This window comes from Taudactylus pleione, unplaced genomic scaffold (assembly GCF_031769625.1).
Source record: "Taudactylus pleione unplaced genomic scaffold, aTauple2 ptg000044l, whole genome shotgun sequence".
NCBI classification, from domain to species: Eukaryota; Metazoa; Chordata; class Amphibia; order Anura; family Myobatrachidae; genus Taudactylus; species Taudactylus pleione.
Genome location: NW_028284446.1, coordinates 6,926,750 through 6,944,167, shown reverse-complemented (window position 1 = coordinate 6,944,167; position 17,418 = coordinate 6,926,750). Strand labels below are relative to the sequence as shown.

The 17,418-nt window shown below is 50.2% G+C and overlaps 1 protein-coding gene across 1 annotated transcript in view; it reads right to left on the bottom strand.

The window, feature by feature from the left end:
• The window catches only part of ATP5F1D (ATP synthase F1 subunit delta), a 56,764-nt gene that overhangs the window by 17,339 nt on the left and 22,007 nt on the right, over positions 1 to 17,418 (bottom strand). Inside the window, exons 2-3 of the mRNA XM_088460362.1 lie at positions 15,428 to 15,581; positions 7,354 to 7,442 (exon numbers count right to left, since the gene is read on the bottom strand). Coding sequence (XP_088316488.1) covers positions 7,354 to 7,442; positions 15,428 to 15,581 — 243 coding nt within the window. The remainder of the gene's footprint in view (positions 1 to 7,353; positions 7,443 to 15,427; positions 15,582 to 17,418) is intronic.

The following is a 17,418-nucleotide window of genomic DNA, read 5'->3' as shown; positions in this document are numbered from 1 at the left end:
GGCAACGCCTCCAAACCCTTTTTGGAGTCAGCGTCCGCCTTCCAGGATCGCAACCACAAGGAGCGACGAGCAGCCACCGCTGCTGAAGAAATTCGAGACACCAGTGTACTAATGTCTAAGGCCGCCTCGTTGATATAAGTGGCCAAATCACGGAGATTACCAATCAACTCCGTTTGTTCGGCCGGACAGTCGGAATCAAAGGACGCCTCCAATGAATCCGCCCTGCGCTCCATCGCTCTGGCAACCCAACAAATGGCAATAGCCGGCCGCGCTGCCCCCCCCCTCAAGAGAATAAGCGGACTTCAGGCAGATCTCCACCTTGCGGTCCGTAGCATCCTTAAGGGAGGACATGGATGGCATCTGCAATGTGGCACTACAGACAAGACGTGTCACATGAGAATCCACCTGTGGAGGGGATTCCCACTTAGCAAAATAATTATCTGCGAACGGATAAGCCACTGCCAGGCGCCTCTGCGGCTGGTATCGCTTGCCAGGCTGTTTCCACGCCTCCTCTAAATGGTCCATTAACTGGCCCGAAAGAGGAAAGACTGTGGCGTCACCCTTCACATCCTTAAAAAAGGCATACTTGGATTTAGCAGCTGGGGGAACTTCGTCCTCAATCACCAAGGCTGTGCGGACTGCCCGAATAAGTCCAGGAATATATACCTTGGACCTAGCGTCAGCGTCCTTAGTATGGAGAGGTTCCTGATCGTAAGGATCCAGAATCTCCCCATCATCAGACGTCCCTTCGTCATCCTCATAAGGAGCTGACAGAGACGCCACCGGCCGTTTATGTGGCCGCATCACAGTCTCCCCCTGCAACACATCCGACAAGTGCTGTAGAGAACTCGTCAGGGAGTTAACCCACGCCGGCTCCTGAGAAGCCGGGAGAGGGGAAATAGGGAGACTGCGGGGTACCACCAATTGTCTTGGGAAACCCTGCATGGGTGACGACACCACTGACTGCTGGGACAAACCCATCTGTGTAAACGCGGGCTGCGGAGCTAACTGGCCCACTAAGGTTGTAAGCGCCTGAGCGAAACAAGCCCAGGGCGGCTCCTGTACCGGTGCTGTAACCGTAATAGGCCGCGCCATCGACAAACACTGCCGGCAGAGGCCCTCCGCGCTGCCCTCCCCCTCCGCTAAAGGTACTTTACATGTAGTACACTGGAGCCGGAGAGGAAAATCACTTTCAGACATGATGGTACTAAGTATGTGACCCCTCTCACCAATTGTATTTTAAAGAGGTGAGAGACCACCCTGCAGCACCGCACCGCAAGGGCTTAGCAGAAAGAACAGGGACAGTAATAAAGCTGACAGTCAGAATAGAAGATACAGGCAGCAGCGCTAGCACAGTCACATACAATGCAAAGAAAATCAATTCCTGCACTAACCAGCGCTGATCACTCAACTACACAGACACAGGGTTTGGTAGGACACAGCGCTGCATACACAGACCTGACCACAAGCGGAGGAGAGGTATGCGGGGGGACCCAGACCAAGAGGCTTCCTTCCAGGCTTCCAGCAGCGTTCACCATGCGTTCAGGAAGATGGCCGCCGAGGAGCAGAGAGGAGGCTGGCCTGGGGGAGGAGCGCTGCCACAGGGCCAGTCGGCAGAGTGCAGAGAGGGCTGTGTGCAGCGGGGGAGGCGCCGGCTGTGAGACAGGGAAGGCGCGCTCCCCTGGCATGCATTTAACCCCTGCTGCGGTCCGCTGTCCCAGGGGGGTAGTGGAAGCGCAGGTTCTTACCTGGCTCGACGCTGCAGCCAGTCCCCAGGGAGCCCCGACTGGGGACTCTGGACCATGTAACAGCGGGGACCCACCGCGGGACCCCGCTGCTTACCTTGTTGTCCCCCTTGAATCCGTCCATGGTCCGGAACATCTGGGGTCACCGCTAGCTGTGACCCCAGATGCTCACCAGCATCCCCGGATCGGTACTGGCGTTCTGGTACCGGCGGGGGTGTAGGGAAGACAGCATGGACGTCAGGACTGACTGTCCATGCGGTACAACCAGATGTGCAGCCACAGTTGCATGTAGAAAAGCTTCAAGGGCTCTTCTTAGCCCCCACTCCAACAGGTGCACCCGACTCCGGCCAGGCACCAAACTAAAGTGAGATGCCTTGGCTCGGGGGCGGGGTATAGGAGGGGGACCCTAGTGCATCCTGGGAGGCTGAAAGCTTAACTCTATGGTGCCTGATGACTGACGTCACATCTATACCCCAAGGTATCCTGTGGATACCCTATGGACCCTGAAGTAGAAATGAGACTGTACATGAATAGTATCTATTAAAGCGTCACCTATATAGGTTAGAGCTCCCAAAATCTAATTAGCTTCAGATACATCTCCTGTTTGAAAGCCAGTAATCATCTGTTTCATCCAGGGATTGATAGCCTTGATCACCCATGCATTGGCCAGAATTGGGCGCAGCGAGACTCCTGACAAAGTGAATAAAGATTTAACTACAGCCTCATTCTTCCTATCCATAGGATCTTTAGGAGTTACAGACTGTTTTGTGGGAATAATCGTATTCCTAACCAATCTAGCAATAGGAGCATCCACCGTGGGTGGAATTTCCAAAAGCTTGGTGTCCTCTTCAGTGGACCCACTTTTGAGGACTGAGGACCCACTTTATAAAAAATGGTTGGGTCCCCGGGGACGCGCTCCGCTACAGCCCATCCCTTGCTGGCGGGCCTTTCAAACATGCCCCGTAGCCGTAGGAAATCCGGACTGCATGAGAGGACAGCACTACAAAGTCACTGCGCACGCTACTGATAAAGGTGGTGGCGCCTCACTGATGGAGCAGGACTTTCCGTGCGGGGGTGGGGAGGGCGGAGTTGTCGAGGGCAACAGTAGTCTGCAGCCGCTGCCATGTCCGCGCTGCTCCCCGGCTACTCCCCCAGCTTTAAGAAGCCCTCGGAGGACCTGCAGCTGAGTTGGCGAAGGAGCCAGAGCAAAGGCGTTGCTCTTCTCCCTGGGGGATGCCACCAAGCGGGCGGACAGGGTGTGGCCCTTCTCCCCGTGCCTGCAGCAGCAGAGCGGGGCGGTAAAGCGGAGGAACCCGTTCCCCAGCCTGGAGAACACGGTGCAGGGGTAGAGGAGAGCGGGGAGTGTTACAAATTGCAGGTGGGGAGCTGTACGCTGCCGGAGCAGGAGAACGCGCTGCCGCCCGCTGAGGTGAGGGGAGCAGAGTGACCATGCCGCGGAGAGCTGCATTACTAGCGAGGTAACCACCAGGGAGCTGTCATCAGCAGAGAAGAGAGAGACCGTGCGGCTGAGGGGGAGCTGCATCATTACTGGCAAGGTGAAGCGAGTGACTGCATGGGATCTGCAGCACTGTCAGCAGGGAGTAGGAGATGGATCGTTGGGGAGTTGCGGTACTGCTGCCTGGGGAGGTAAGCTGTACACCTCTGGTGAGGGACTTTTTATATTATTTCATTACAATGTCCTCCCAATATAATATTGTTAGAAATAATGGGCACTGCTGTGTGTGGGCCACTATATTTATGGGGTACTCCTGTGTGTGATGTACTGTAAATATGCCTGTCCCTAATCTCCTCCTTGCCCCAGCTGCTGTCTACCCTTAAGGTGCATACACACTAGACGATATGCTCCCTGAGCGATATCGTCTAGTGTGTCCCCGGCAGGCTGTGCTCAATGTCGTTTATGACATTGAGCACAGCCGCTGAACGATATCATTAACGATATCGTTCAGCGCCGGGCTATTCCCTGACATGCAGCAACCTGACGAGATCGTCAGGTTGGCCTGCATGTCAGCCCGATGAAGACGAACGACCCGCGGGAACGCGCGTCGTCGTTATCGTTCATCTTTTTGGGCTGAAAAATGGACGATAAAGTGGACGACTGAACGATAACAATATCGTTATCGTTCAGTCGTCCACTTTATCGCCCAGTGTACACGCACCTTTACACCCTCCTTACCCTTCAGCACCGCCAGCCCTAGCTATCTACACCATCACCCTCCCTACCCAGCCCTAACTTCCTCCTTGCCCACAGTACTGCCCAAGTTACTGTCTATACTCGCCCCCTCCCTATCCCCAGCACTGCCTGCCCCTAACCTCCTCCTTGCCCCTAGTACTGCCTCAGCTGCTATCTACACTTGCCCCCTCTCTACCCTGAGTACTGTGTACCCCTAGCCCCCTCCTTGCCCCCCAGCACGGTCTGCACTTACTCCCCTCTACCCCCAACTTCTCCCTGTCTTTCCCTCCAGCTCTACCCCAACTGGTACCTGCCCCCTAGCACTGTCCCAACTGCTGCCTGCTTTCACCTTACCATAATATGTGATGGGACCCAGAAACAGTGGAGTATGACCCCATTTTTATAAAGAGTCGGGTGCCTGGGATCCACAAATCTTTTCGCTTATCGCGATCACTGATCTTCCGTAAAGGAATAAAGACACTAAAATTTTTTGGAATATGAAATTTTGAATCTGGTTTTAACCAGGCTTCTTTTATTTCCTCAAAATGTGGGAATTCCGGCAAAACAGATACATGTTTTTTCTTACGTTTAAAGAAAGAAACTGAGCTAGTCTCTGGAATAGCTTTTTCCTGCAGCTGCAAAGTCTCCCTGACCGCATCTATCAACATAGAAACTCCTGAATCATAATGGGAGTCACCCTCCCAGTGTGAGGTGTCTTCCCATTCATAATCCAATTCCCTTCTTCCTGGGAAGAGGTTGGTGAAGCCTCTTCTCCAGGAATGGCCTGAATGTCTCATAGCGGCTGTGGCCCCTGCATAAGTTACCATTTTATTTTGGGATGTTGCCATCGGAGAGAGACATTGTCCCAAATTCTGGGCCCATCTGGGCTCTACCGAGGATCAGAAAGTAGGAGCTTGAGCACAGGTATCATTTTCCTGAGAGTGACGTAATTCACCTATTGCCTCAACCATAGAGCTGGCCCGGTAACGAAACCCCCCTGTGAACAACCAGCACAGAGCGACCCTGGGTCCGTACCTTTTGGCAATTTTTTCTCACATTTTATACAAGTATAAACAGTGACTGATCCCTGTTTTTAGTACCCTTGTCTGGCTTATCCATACTGAAGAAGACCGACAAGACAAGTCTAACCAATACAGATAGCTTTCTAAATTCCTATGGAAATAAGTGTAGCACTGACTGAATTGCAAAAAAACAAGGAGAGGCTAATTAAGGGCCTGATTCACTACAGATTGCAATATAGCGTACGCACGCAGCTCAGTGCGATAGTATGCTAATCCATAGCGATCGCAATGCTGCTGCAGCACTACATAAGGACGCCCTCTTTACTTTACACGTACATCCGTATCGGTTAGCAAGACATGCGAAAACATTGGTACAATTTAGTAACATCGGAACCATACGCAGAGTTAAGGCAAGTCAGATCTCAATTAGGATTGATTGAGGCCTCAGGCTGCGTATGGCATCGCAGTGGCTAATTTATGTACGACCATGTAACGCTGTCGAGATACACTGGCACACCTGCATTCAGCCAACCCCCCCTCCCGTCACTACCCACAAACGGCACTTCCTGTCAATCACTCTGCAATGGGCCTGCGGTCACTGCGATCGCAGTGCCGATCGCAGGGGCCAGTTCGCACATGCGCACTGCAATGCTTACGCAAGTACGCAACAATCAGCCGATTTCAACGTATAAGCAACTAAATCAGGCCCTAAGACTCTAATTCTCTCATCTGTTTAAATGCAAAAAAACTCAAGACTCCTAGAAGTCCTTATTCTTTGCGAAAACCAAAGGCAAACAAATCTTAATATACCCCTGTATGTTACTGCCTAAACTGTGGAGAATAAGTGCAGTAAAAAAGTTGCTTATACATACATCACAATATATAAGCCCCAAAAATCACAAGGTTAATACCCATAAGTAATAATCCTAGTTAACTGCTTATCTTGTTAGTACACAGCCATCCGCCTGTATCTGCTGTGAAACTCCTCCAAGCAGACACCAGCCGCTCTCATCAGCTGTACTGTTGTGTGGCTCTAAAGCCTCTTGAGCTGCTGCAAGTAAAATACCTGGGGGAGGCATGTCCAGGCCTCTCAGGACACCTGATGTAATCCTAGCCTTCGGCGTTCTCTGTAGACTATGTACGGTCCGGAATGACATCACGCCCGGCACGCCCGCACATGCAGCGGCGCCGTGTCCTGGAACCGACCAAGCCTCTCTCTACCTAGTTGCTGCTCCTTAATCCCCTCCGGCAGTCCTGTAAGGGAACCGTCGGGGTCCTGAAAGCTGCGGGTGCTGTCAAAGCCCAGGGAGGTGTGAGATATGCCGGCTCTACAGTGTAGTCATGTGAGTAGTAACATACTCGGCTGCTCTGCTCAAAAGCGGCATGCCGGGCAGCAGTACATAGAGACAACCAGGTCTTTTACATACATCTGTTAAAAGCTTACCTTCTCTTTGCCACCCACCCCCTCAGATGTGTGTCTGGTAAGGAGAGAGACCCAGGGACTATGTAGTTTGGCGACTCTCCCAGGGGCCATCTTTAGAGTGAGATACAGGGTTCACACAATCCTCTATCTACTCCCACTCTGCTAGTGCTTGCCACCTGTATCCAGGAACTAAGCACCCAAACAAAACCGTAAAATAAAGAAATTAAACCTAACTAAAAGCTAGGACCTAGCCAGTGCCTTACTCCACGGCACTAAAAAAAAGACGAACTTAGGGTGGAAGAGGAGGGGTTATATAGGGGTCGGGAGCTAGATTTTGGTGGCGGATAGGGCCCCCCGGGGGGAAGTTAGGGTCAGGCAGGGTTTGGGGGGGGGGGGGGGGGGGGGGGAGGGTCAGAGGGTTAGTTATACTTACCTTTTTTTAGCTGTCAGGATTTTCACTCCTGCTGGTCTTCCGGCGTCGGGATTTGAACCGCCAGACATAGGTCTGGCAGTCATTCATACCGATTCTCCCGGAAATAATGGCATCCCCCAGATGGATGAAAAAGGAAAGTTTACAGCTTGCTTCAGCTGAATAACAATCGATACAGAAGGTATGGCGACTTTCTTCACTGCAGCAAAGTTTAGAACAGACTAATCTTCTGAACAAAACATTTTTATAAGTGGGTAAATGGCTTCCTAAGTGCCAGGCCAACCTGAAGCATACCACTTTTGTCCACAAGTTAATAGAGCCCGTCCCCACATGTCACAGAACTTTATCACTACATTGCTACTGTACAAGATATACACTTAATACTGAGGAAACCAACTCAGATCGTACTGGTTAAATTAAACCCTTAATCCACTAAATGTGCTTGTCCTGAATGCTGCTAGCTACCCATTGCACTCCCCTGGCTTCTCACCAACTCACAGCTGGTTTGTTAACCATTCCACTGACAGCAGCTATGAACTTACACTTGGATCCAGCATGTCCAGGGTCACCGCTTCCTCAGCCAACAACTGCACAGAAGAGTCTGCATTCACCGTCACTGAACCGCTGCTCACTAGGAAGGTGACAGTTTTGTAATCATTACACTATTCTATTATAGGCTTTACAGCTCATTTAAGAAAAAAAAGCCAGACTTCTATTTAACTGTTCATAGCAATAAAAATATTGTCAACCATCTCACCATAACACTACCAAGGCAAAATCAATTAGATTTTTTTTTTTCTTTTTTAAAAAGCTAAAACATTAGGTCATGTGTGTAGGCTCCTAATGAAGAAGTGCAAACGCGATGGACCGGAGTCTGTGAAATGGTGTTACATCACTGAGGGTTGTTTGTCCTTGCCAGCGTAAAAGCCATTGGACCGCTATAGGGTCTTAACCAAACTGGAACACTTGATGAATTTACTATTTGAGGGAAGGCTTAACAGATGTACTTCTCCTTATGGCATTTATATTATTATTTTATTATTATTTCTGAGCCAAATATACTGAGTATATGGGTTATGAAGAGTAAATTGATATATGAACTCAATGATTAAGCAGGTCCCTTAGATGTATACTGGATGGTCAGCTCAGTTTATGACTGAGATGTAGGTCTGCACACAAGTGAGATTTCTGGGCAAGCTGAGACTGAGACACTGGCAGATTTCAGGAAAGAAATACTCAGAGCACATTGTGTATGTACGAGATCTAAAGGGAAAACATCACAATCCAAACATACTTAGAGGGCTTATAATGAGCGCACCCCATCAGATTAATAGAATGGTGGGGTTCCCTATTTCGTACAACAAAGTGGCTGAGCTGGAGATTTGCATCTGCCTGTATTGCCATCTGCAGAATTATAAAATACTGCTGTGTTAGCACTGGCATCGGATTCTCTTTGCAGAGAAGTGGGATATATACTTTCTACAACATGACATCTGACTTTCAATAAACAGGGATAGTTAGCATAAGGAAAAGTGGTTAAAAACATATCTTCAATGCCAGTGGGGCACCAAAGAAGCTGAGGCATAAGTAAAAAGGGCAGGAAAAAGATAGTTGGAAAAGGCGCCATAAACACAAAATACCACTGGTAGTCATAGATATAAAGATGTACTTTTAATATAAATATATGAAGCAATGATGTAAAAAGGGTACCAATCGCACAGAACAAAATAAAACAATCTCAAACGTAAGATATCTAAATCGTAAATGGTGTGTGCTGAATATCCACAAATAATGCAGGTGAATAGGATACAAGTAGGTAACCGTATCTGTACAATGGGAAATAGTCTCACTCCAAGGGATATTGGTGATAATTGTATCCAAGATGAAATCAATGTTAAATGAAACCCGTCAAGTGGCAAAGCAGGTAAATATCCATAGGATGTGGCTCCAAATGAATGGCAAACAGTGTAGTGAATGTTAGAGAAGTAATAAAACACCAGCCGTGTCTGGGATATACAGCTATCAACAGGTCCGTTCCAGGAGCTCAGTGGGACCGCTGCTCCCGCTAGCCAAATCCCCGCTGTGGTTAGCTGCAGTAATGACCTCTCCAGACTCGTTTGCAGTGTCAGGCTGATAAATCAGAGGGAATTGTGACTAGGAGGTGCCGTGGAGTACCCTGCAGACTGGCAGTGACGGAGGCCAAGTTGGAGCAAATAAAGTCCACAAATACACCTGCATTATTTGTGGATATTCAGCACACACCATTTACAATTTAGATATCTTACTTTTGAAAATGTTTTATTTTGTTCTGTGCGACTGGTACCCTTTTTACATCATTGTTTCATATATTTATATTAAAAGTACATCTTTATATCTAGGACTACCAGTGGTATTTTGTGTTTATAGCGCCTTTTCCACCTATCTTTTTCCTGCCCTTTCCAGCATTTTTGTGCTGTTTGGGAGTGTTGGAGTCGCTCCCAGGTGGTAGGCAGCTATCTACACAATTGGACATTTGTTATTTGTCCGTTGAGGTTCACTCCTTCCTGGCGCTTGGTTATTTTTCCATTAGTAAAAAATATGAGATATGGTAAGAACTTACCCTTGTTATATCTATTTCTACGAAGTCCATAGGGTTCCACAGGATACCTTGGGGTATAGGTGATGACGTCAGGCATCGGGCACCATAGAGTTAAGTTTCAGCCTCCCAGGATGCACTAGGGTCCCCCTCCTATACCCCGCCCCCGAGCCAAGGCATCTCAGTTAGGTACCAAGCCATAGGCCGGAGGAGGAGAAGGAAGAGAGAAGAAAGATCTCGACACACACAAGAATCACATTCTCACCAGAGGGAGACGAAAAAAACCGGTGACCAGAGTAAAGCCCATCTGCAGCACAGGTGCGACAGGACGGGAGTCCTGTGGAACCCTATGGACTTCGTAGAAATAGAGATAACAAAGTTAAGTTCTTACCATATCTCATATTTTCTACTTCAGGGTCCATAGGGTATCCACAGGATACTTTGAGGATGTCCCAAAGCAGTATCCTTTAACGGTGGGGACGCTCCTGTGCTGAAAGGAAAATCCGCCGCCCGAAGGAAGCATCCTGAGAGGCAAAGGTGTCAAACGCATAATACCTCACGAAGGTATGGACAGAGGACCACGTAGCAGCCTTGCAGATCTGGACTGCAGAGGCACCACTTCGAGCTGCCCACGAAGGACCCACAGACCTAGTGGAATGAGCCTTCAGAGAAGGAGGGACCGGTAGGCCTTCATGAAGATAAGCTTCAGAAATAGCCATACGGATCCAGGCTGCCAAAGTTTGCTTTGAAGCAGGCCAACAATTTTTACGGAAACCATAGAGGACAAACAAGGCGTCCGACTTCCTAAACGAAGAAGTGCGGTCAACATAAGTCCTTAAGGCCCGCACAACAGCCAAAGTGGCCTCACCCACTGAAAGGCCGGGTGAGTTAAAAGCTGGAACAACTATTTCCTCGTTAACATGAAACTTTGAAACAACTTTGGGAAGAAAATCAGGACGAGTGCGTAGCACTGCCCTGTTCCCATGAAAAATCAAGAAAGGGGTCTACAAGAGAGAGCCCCCAAATCAGAAACACGTCTGGCCGAAGCTATGGCCAGAAGGAAAACAGTCTTAGCTGTAAGCCATTTAAGATCCACTGAGCCCAGTGGTTCAAACGGTGGTCCTTGGAGAGCTCTCAGGACCACAGCCAAGTCCCAAGGCGCAACGGGTGGAACAAAAGGCGGCTGAATTTGCAGAACGCCCTGCATAAAGGTGCGTACATCAGGGATTGTAGCAATCCTACGGTGAAACCAGACAGAGGGCAGAAACCTGTACCTTCAAAGAAGCAAGGCGAAGCCCGTGGTCTAGTCCCGCTTGTAGGAAAGCGAGTACACGAGACAGACGAAACTCCCGTGGTGCATAACATCTCGGTCGACACCACTGGAAGAACGTATGCCACGCGCGATGCTATATTCTCGCGGAAGACGGTTTCCGAGCTCTTAGCATGGTTCGTACCACAGAGCTGGAAAACCCCCTGGACCTTACCATGGCCGTCTCAACAGCCACGCCGTCAGACAGCCGAGTCAGGTCCGGGTGAAGACAAGGACCCTGTGACAGAAGGTCCGGTCAGAGCGGTAAGCGCAGAGAACTGTCAACGGGCAGACCCTGAAGGTCTGAGAACCAGTGCCGTCTGAGCCATGCGGGACCTATCAACAGGAGCGTCCCTCCTTCCTGTTTGAATTTCCGGATTACCCGTGGAAGAAGGGAAACCGGAGGAAAGAGGTAAGCAAACCAGTACATCCACTGGACGGACAGAGCATCCACCAGAGACGCCTCTTCGTCTCTTGTGCGAGACCCGTACACCGGCAACTTGTTGTTGTGCCGAAACGCCATGAGGTCGATCTCTGGAAGACCCCACCTGTCCACCAGCAGTTGAAAAACGTCCGGGTGCAGGGACCATTCCCCTGGATGAACGTCCTGGCGACTGAGAAAGTCCGCCTCCCAGTTTAGCACTCCCAGGATGAAGACAGCTGATATGGCCGGAAGATTGCGCTCCGCCCATACCAGGAACCGAGACACCTCTACGAGAGCCGCCCGACTTCGGGTTCCTCCTTGCCGGTTTATGTAGGCCACGGTGGTAGCGTTGTCCGACTGGACCTGCACTGGGAGACCCTGGAGAACCCGATGTGCCTGCTGGAGAGCATTGAAAACCGCTCGAAGTTCCAACATGTTTATTGGAAGCTCTGCTTCTGCCGGAGTCCACCTGCCCTGGAACAAGTGTGGACCCGAGACCGCTCCCCAGCCCCGAAGACTGGCGTCCGTTGTTAACAGGACCCAATTCGCCACCCAGAACGGACGACCCCTGTCGAGATGGGTCGTCTGCAACCACCAGGCTAGAGACAGGCGAACCTCCGGAGTGAGCACCAACGTCTGGGACTTCAGACTCTGAGGCAGTCCATTCCATTTGGACAAGATCAGGTGCTGCAGAGGTCTGGAGTGAAACTGGGCAAATTCCACCATGTCGAATACCGACACCATGGAGCCCAGTAACCTCATCGCCGAGTGCAGAGACACCCGGCGGCTCTGCAGACAACTGTGCACCCTCGACTGTAAGGCAGAGATCTTTTCCCCCGTCACAAAGATCCTTTGCTGTCCCGAGTCCAATAAGGCTCCGAGATGCAGAATCCGCAGAGACGGGATCAGGGTGGACTTCTGCCAGTTTATCAACCAGCCGTGCCGTTGCAGTAGTGCAATGGTCAGGTCCAAGTGGGCGCAGAAGGAGCTCCGGAGATCCTGCCACTAAGAGAAGGTCGTCCAAGTACGGCAACATGCGGACTCCCTGCAGCCGCAGGGAAGCCGCCATGACTGCCATCACCTTGGTGAAAACACGTGGTGCTGTCGCCAGGCCAAAAGGTAATGCCCGGAACTGAAAGTGGTCGCTGCAGATTGCAAACCTGAGGAACTGCTGATGGCGCAAAAGAATAGGGAGATGCAGGTAAGCGTCCTGTATGTCCAATGACACCATGTAGTCCCCAGGTTCCAGTGCCAGAATGATGGACCGAAGGGTCTCCATCCGAAACTTCGGCACCCGCAAAGACTTGTTGAGAGCTTTGAGGTTGAGAATCGGACGAAACGACCCATTGGGTTTCTGCACCAAAAAGAGATTGGAATAGAAACCCTGGCCCCTCTGGGAGAATGGAACAGGCACTATAACTCCAGCCTGGAGCATAGTGTGCAAGACCTTCCGCAGCTCCGTGGCTTTGCTCCGGTCTGATGGTAGACCCGTGGTGAAGAATCGAGCCGGGGGTCTGTGCCGGAAGGAGAGGGCGTACCCGTGTGAGACCACCTCGAGAACCCAAGTGTCTGTCGTGGTGACCGACCAACACTGGGCGAACTGCAGCAGGCGGCCTCCCACTTTGGGATCCCCCAAAGGGAGGCCCGGACCGTCAGGCCGCAGGCTTGTCATCTGGCTTAGGGGCCGGACGTCTGGTACTCCAGGCCTGCTTCCGTGGCTTGGCCGATTTCTTGGGGCCAGCTTGTCGGGGAAAGGACTGTGCTTTAGGCCTACCCTGGGCCCTATAAGGCCGAAAGGACGACTTACCGGAACCGGAAGGAGCTGCAGCAGACGGAAGACATGCCGATTTGGCTGCCGTCAGCGTGGCTACAATTTTGTCCAGGTCCGGACCAAAGAGAACTTCTCCATTAAAAGGCAACGCTTCTAAACCCTTTTTGGAATCCGCGTCCGCCTTCCAAGATCGCAACCACAATGTGCGACGAGCAGCTACAGCTGCTGAAAAAATTCGAGATGCCAGGGTACTAATATCCAAGGCCGCTTCGTTGATGTAAGTGGCCGAATCCCGGAGATTGCCGATCAACTCCGTCTGCTCAGCCGAACAGTCGGAATCGAAGGACGCCTCCAACGTATCAGCCCAGCGCTCCACAGCTCTGGCAACCCAGCAAATGGCCAAAGCTGCCCGCGCTGCCCCCCCCGCAAGGGAATAGATGGACTTCAGGCAGATCTCCACCTTGCGGTCCGTAGCATCCTTAAGGGAGGACATGGATGGCATGGGTACTGTGGCACTACGGACAAGGCGTGTCACATGAGAATCCCTGTGGAGGGGACTCCCACTTGGCAAAATAATTGTCCGCAAACGGATACGCCACTGCTAAACGCCTTTGAGGCTGATATCGTTTGCCTGGCTGTTTCCACGCTTCCTCTAAATGGTCAACTAATTGCCCCGAAAGAGGAAACGCTGTGGTATCTCCTTTAACATCCTTGAAAAAGGCGTATTTGGACTTTGATACTGGAGGCTCCTCATCCTCAATAACTAAAGCAGTACGGACTGCACGATTAAGGCCAGGTATATACACCTTAGACTTAGCGTCCGACTATTTAGGACGGGGAGGTTCCTGGTCAGAAATATCCAGAATCTCCCCATCGTCGGACGTCCGGTCGTCATCCTCATAAGGAGCAGACAGACGCCACCGGCCGCATCACAGACTCCCCTTGCAACACTTCTGACAACTGCTGTACAGAGCTTGTTAACGAATTTACCCACGCAGGCTCATGAGAGACCTGAGGAGGGGAAAAAGGGAGACTATGGGGTACCATCAATTGTCTTGGGAAACCCTGCATGGGTGACGATACCACTGACTGCTGGGACAAACCCAATATAAGTGAAGGCAGGCTGCGGAGCTAACTGGCCCACGAGGGTTGTAAGCGCTTTGGCAAAACAAGCCCAGGGCGGCTCCTGTACCGGAGCTGTGAACGTAATCGGTCGCGTCAACGAATAACACCGTCGACATAGTCCCTCCGCACTACCGTCCCCCTCCGCTATAGGTACCTTGCATGTAGTACATAAAAGCTGGAAAGGAACATCACTTTCAGACATAATGGTAAGTATGTGACCCCTCTCACTGATACTCGTTAGTATAGTGAGAGACCACCTTGCAAGCACCGCACCGCAAGGGCTTTAGCAGAAAGAACAGGGACAGTTAAATGCTGACAGATAGAAAATGAAAGTACAGGCAGCAGACGCTAGCATAGGTCACATACAATGCAAAGAAATCAATTCCTGCACTATCAGCGCTGATCCTCAACTACACAGACTCAGAGCCTGGTAGGACACAGCGCTGCATACACAGACCTTAATCCAATGGAGGAGAGGTATGCGGGGGGACCCAGACCGCGATGCCACCGTTCATCAGCATCCAGCAGCGCTCACCATGTTTCTTCCAAAGATGGCCACCGAGGAGCAGAGAGGAGGCCGGCCTGGGGGAGGAGCGCTGACACAGGACCAGTCAGCTAGAGCAGAGAGGGCTGTGTGCAGCGGGGGAGGCGCCGGCTGTGAGACAGGGAAGGCGCGCTCCCCTGCCATGCATTTAACCCCTGGTACGCCGCAGCACTACCGCTCTGCCGCGGTTCTCCTGTCCCAGGGGGGTAGTGGAAGCGCAGGTTAGAACCTGGCTCCACGCTGCAGCCAGTCCCCAGGGAGCCCCCTGCCTGGGGACTCTGGACCATGTATCAGCGGGGACCCACCGCGGGACCCTGCTGCTTACCTGTTGTCCCCCTTGATTCCGGCCATGGTCCTAAACATCTGGGGTTACAGCTAGCTGTGACCCCAGATGCCTACCAGCATCCCCGGATCAGTATCAGCGTTCTGGTACCGGCGGGGGTGTAGGGAAGACAGCATGGACGTCAGGACTAACTGTCCATGCTGTACTTCCAGATGTGCAGCCACAGCTGCATTGAGGAAAACTTCAGGGGCTCTTCATGGCCCCCCTCTAACAGGTGCATCCGACTCCGGCCGGGCACCAAACTAAAGTGAGATGCCTTGGCTCGGGGGCGGGGTATAGGAGGGGGACCCTAGTGCATCCGGGGAGGCTGAAAGCTTAACTCTATGGTGCCCGATGCCTGACGTCATCACCTATACCCCAAGGTATCCTGTGGATACCCTATGGACCCTGAAGTGGAAAGTAACTGTAATAACAACTCAAAACAAAGATGGACATAGGCTACACTAAGAAAGTGAATTAATAATAACTAAATGTTTATTATATGATGAACCTCCAGATTCGGACTCACACTTAATTGCAACTCACCGAAGTACTTGGTTGCTGTTCCATCATCACTGAACACTGTGACAAGACCGGGCCTAAGAACCTGAAGCGTTGGGACATGATTGGAAAGGATCCCGAACATTCCTGTCGTTGTGGGAACGTCCACTTGTTTTACACTAGCACCATTATAAAACACCTGTTCAAAAACAAAACAAGTTACCACGATTGGCACAGTTACGTATAGTAATTCTATGGTATATACGGGTTGTATTCACACTCCTGTCTTGTACACAATAAGAATAACAATGTCTGTATGAATTTAATGCACTGGTCACAAATAAGCTGGATCCTAGACTTTTATAATACTAGTAAAAGAAGAAAAAAAAAAAAAAAAGGTATAAAGTATGCAAACCCTCAACCCCAGTATAAGGAGGGGGGTGTTAATGTTTATATAATTAGCTTAACGCAGGTCAATACATTCCCGGAGATAATTACTTTATAAGAGAAACCGTCATATTAGATATATAGTATGTGCATCATAATTCCATCTTTTCTCTGTTCTGAGGTGTGGAAATAAATAATCTTATACAGATCACTATAGGAACATGAATACAAAGGCTGTGTGCTTCCTTCACAGATCAATCTTAACATTAACCAGTCAACTCTCTTACACTAAAAAAAAAAAAAAGATATAAAGATGCCCATGTACATATCTTTAGTAACCATATATAAATACAGAATTGGTATGATATCCCGACTTTCATGATGCAGGTTTTCAATATACTGACAGCGGCATCCCGATGCCTACAATCCCGACATGCAGACGGTAAGTAGTGTTTCCTTGCCCTATTTACCCCCTAATCTCCTTTATTGTACCCTAACAATTACCCTCCCTACCCGCACCCCAACTCTCCCGGTAAGTGCCTAAACCTAACGATCCCCTCTTAGTGCCTAACCTTAACACTCCCCACTTAGTGCCGCTAACCCTAACCTCTCCCCGGTAGTGCATAACCCTAACCCACCCTGTCTGGAGCCTAGCCCTACCTTCCCCCTCTCATAAAGGAGGCTTTGGAAAAACATAAGCCCCCCCCCCTGCGGCTACCACCTACCCAGCCCCGCTATACTTATGATCGTGATGCCGGGTGTTGGGGTCCCGGGTCGGCATCTCCAGCCATGTTGAGATTCCGGTGCCGGTCTTTAAACGCCGATTGGGATTCCGGCGCTGAGATTCTGACAGCCGGCATCCCTGCCATAGGTATATTGACCGCATCCCAAAAATACTTATCTCTCTTATAACAATGAGTAAATATTATAATTTCAAAACATTTCCATTTGACAAATACAAAGAGAAAAATGTTATACACTTTCAGATGGCAACTACACCTAAAATACAAGTTGTCTTGCAGAAATAAGCTTCTAGACATAGATATAAGAAGTAGCACCAATTCCTCAGAAGACATGGAGACTGGTGACACTGTATAAGTCTGCTGCTGTGTAGCAAACTTTGTTGTACATGACCATGAATTTCAGGCTGAAGAGCTGCTGTGTGTCAGTACTCATTAGACCAGCAAGCAGCACTGAGTACAAAAAAACTCATGATGGATTTTCAAACTGTCCTATATAGATGTAGTCACAATGTCGACAGTCACTATATCTAAACCACAATGCCAGCACCAATTTCCTAACACGCTTGTAATGCTTCTTAAAGCATCTTTTTAACTGTGTGGGAATTAAAAATGTAAACGTGCCACTTTAAGAACATGTTTAAAGTTATAATACCGGCACAGGTAAAATGCTGTGTGTAGCATTGCAAGCATGTTGAGATACTGGCACCCGGATTGCGGTGTTGATATTGTCACTGTAGACATTGTGAGTGACTGTAGACAAAGGCCCTCATTCAGAGCCGTACGCTCTGAGCAGAGCGCACGCTCTGAATGAGGGCCGGCCTCCATGAAAATGGAGCGTCCTCCTGGACGCTCGTATAGCTGTGGGTCACCACCCACAGGCTATAAGAGCGTGCATTTTGATGGCCG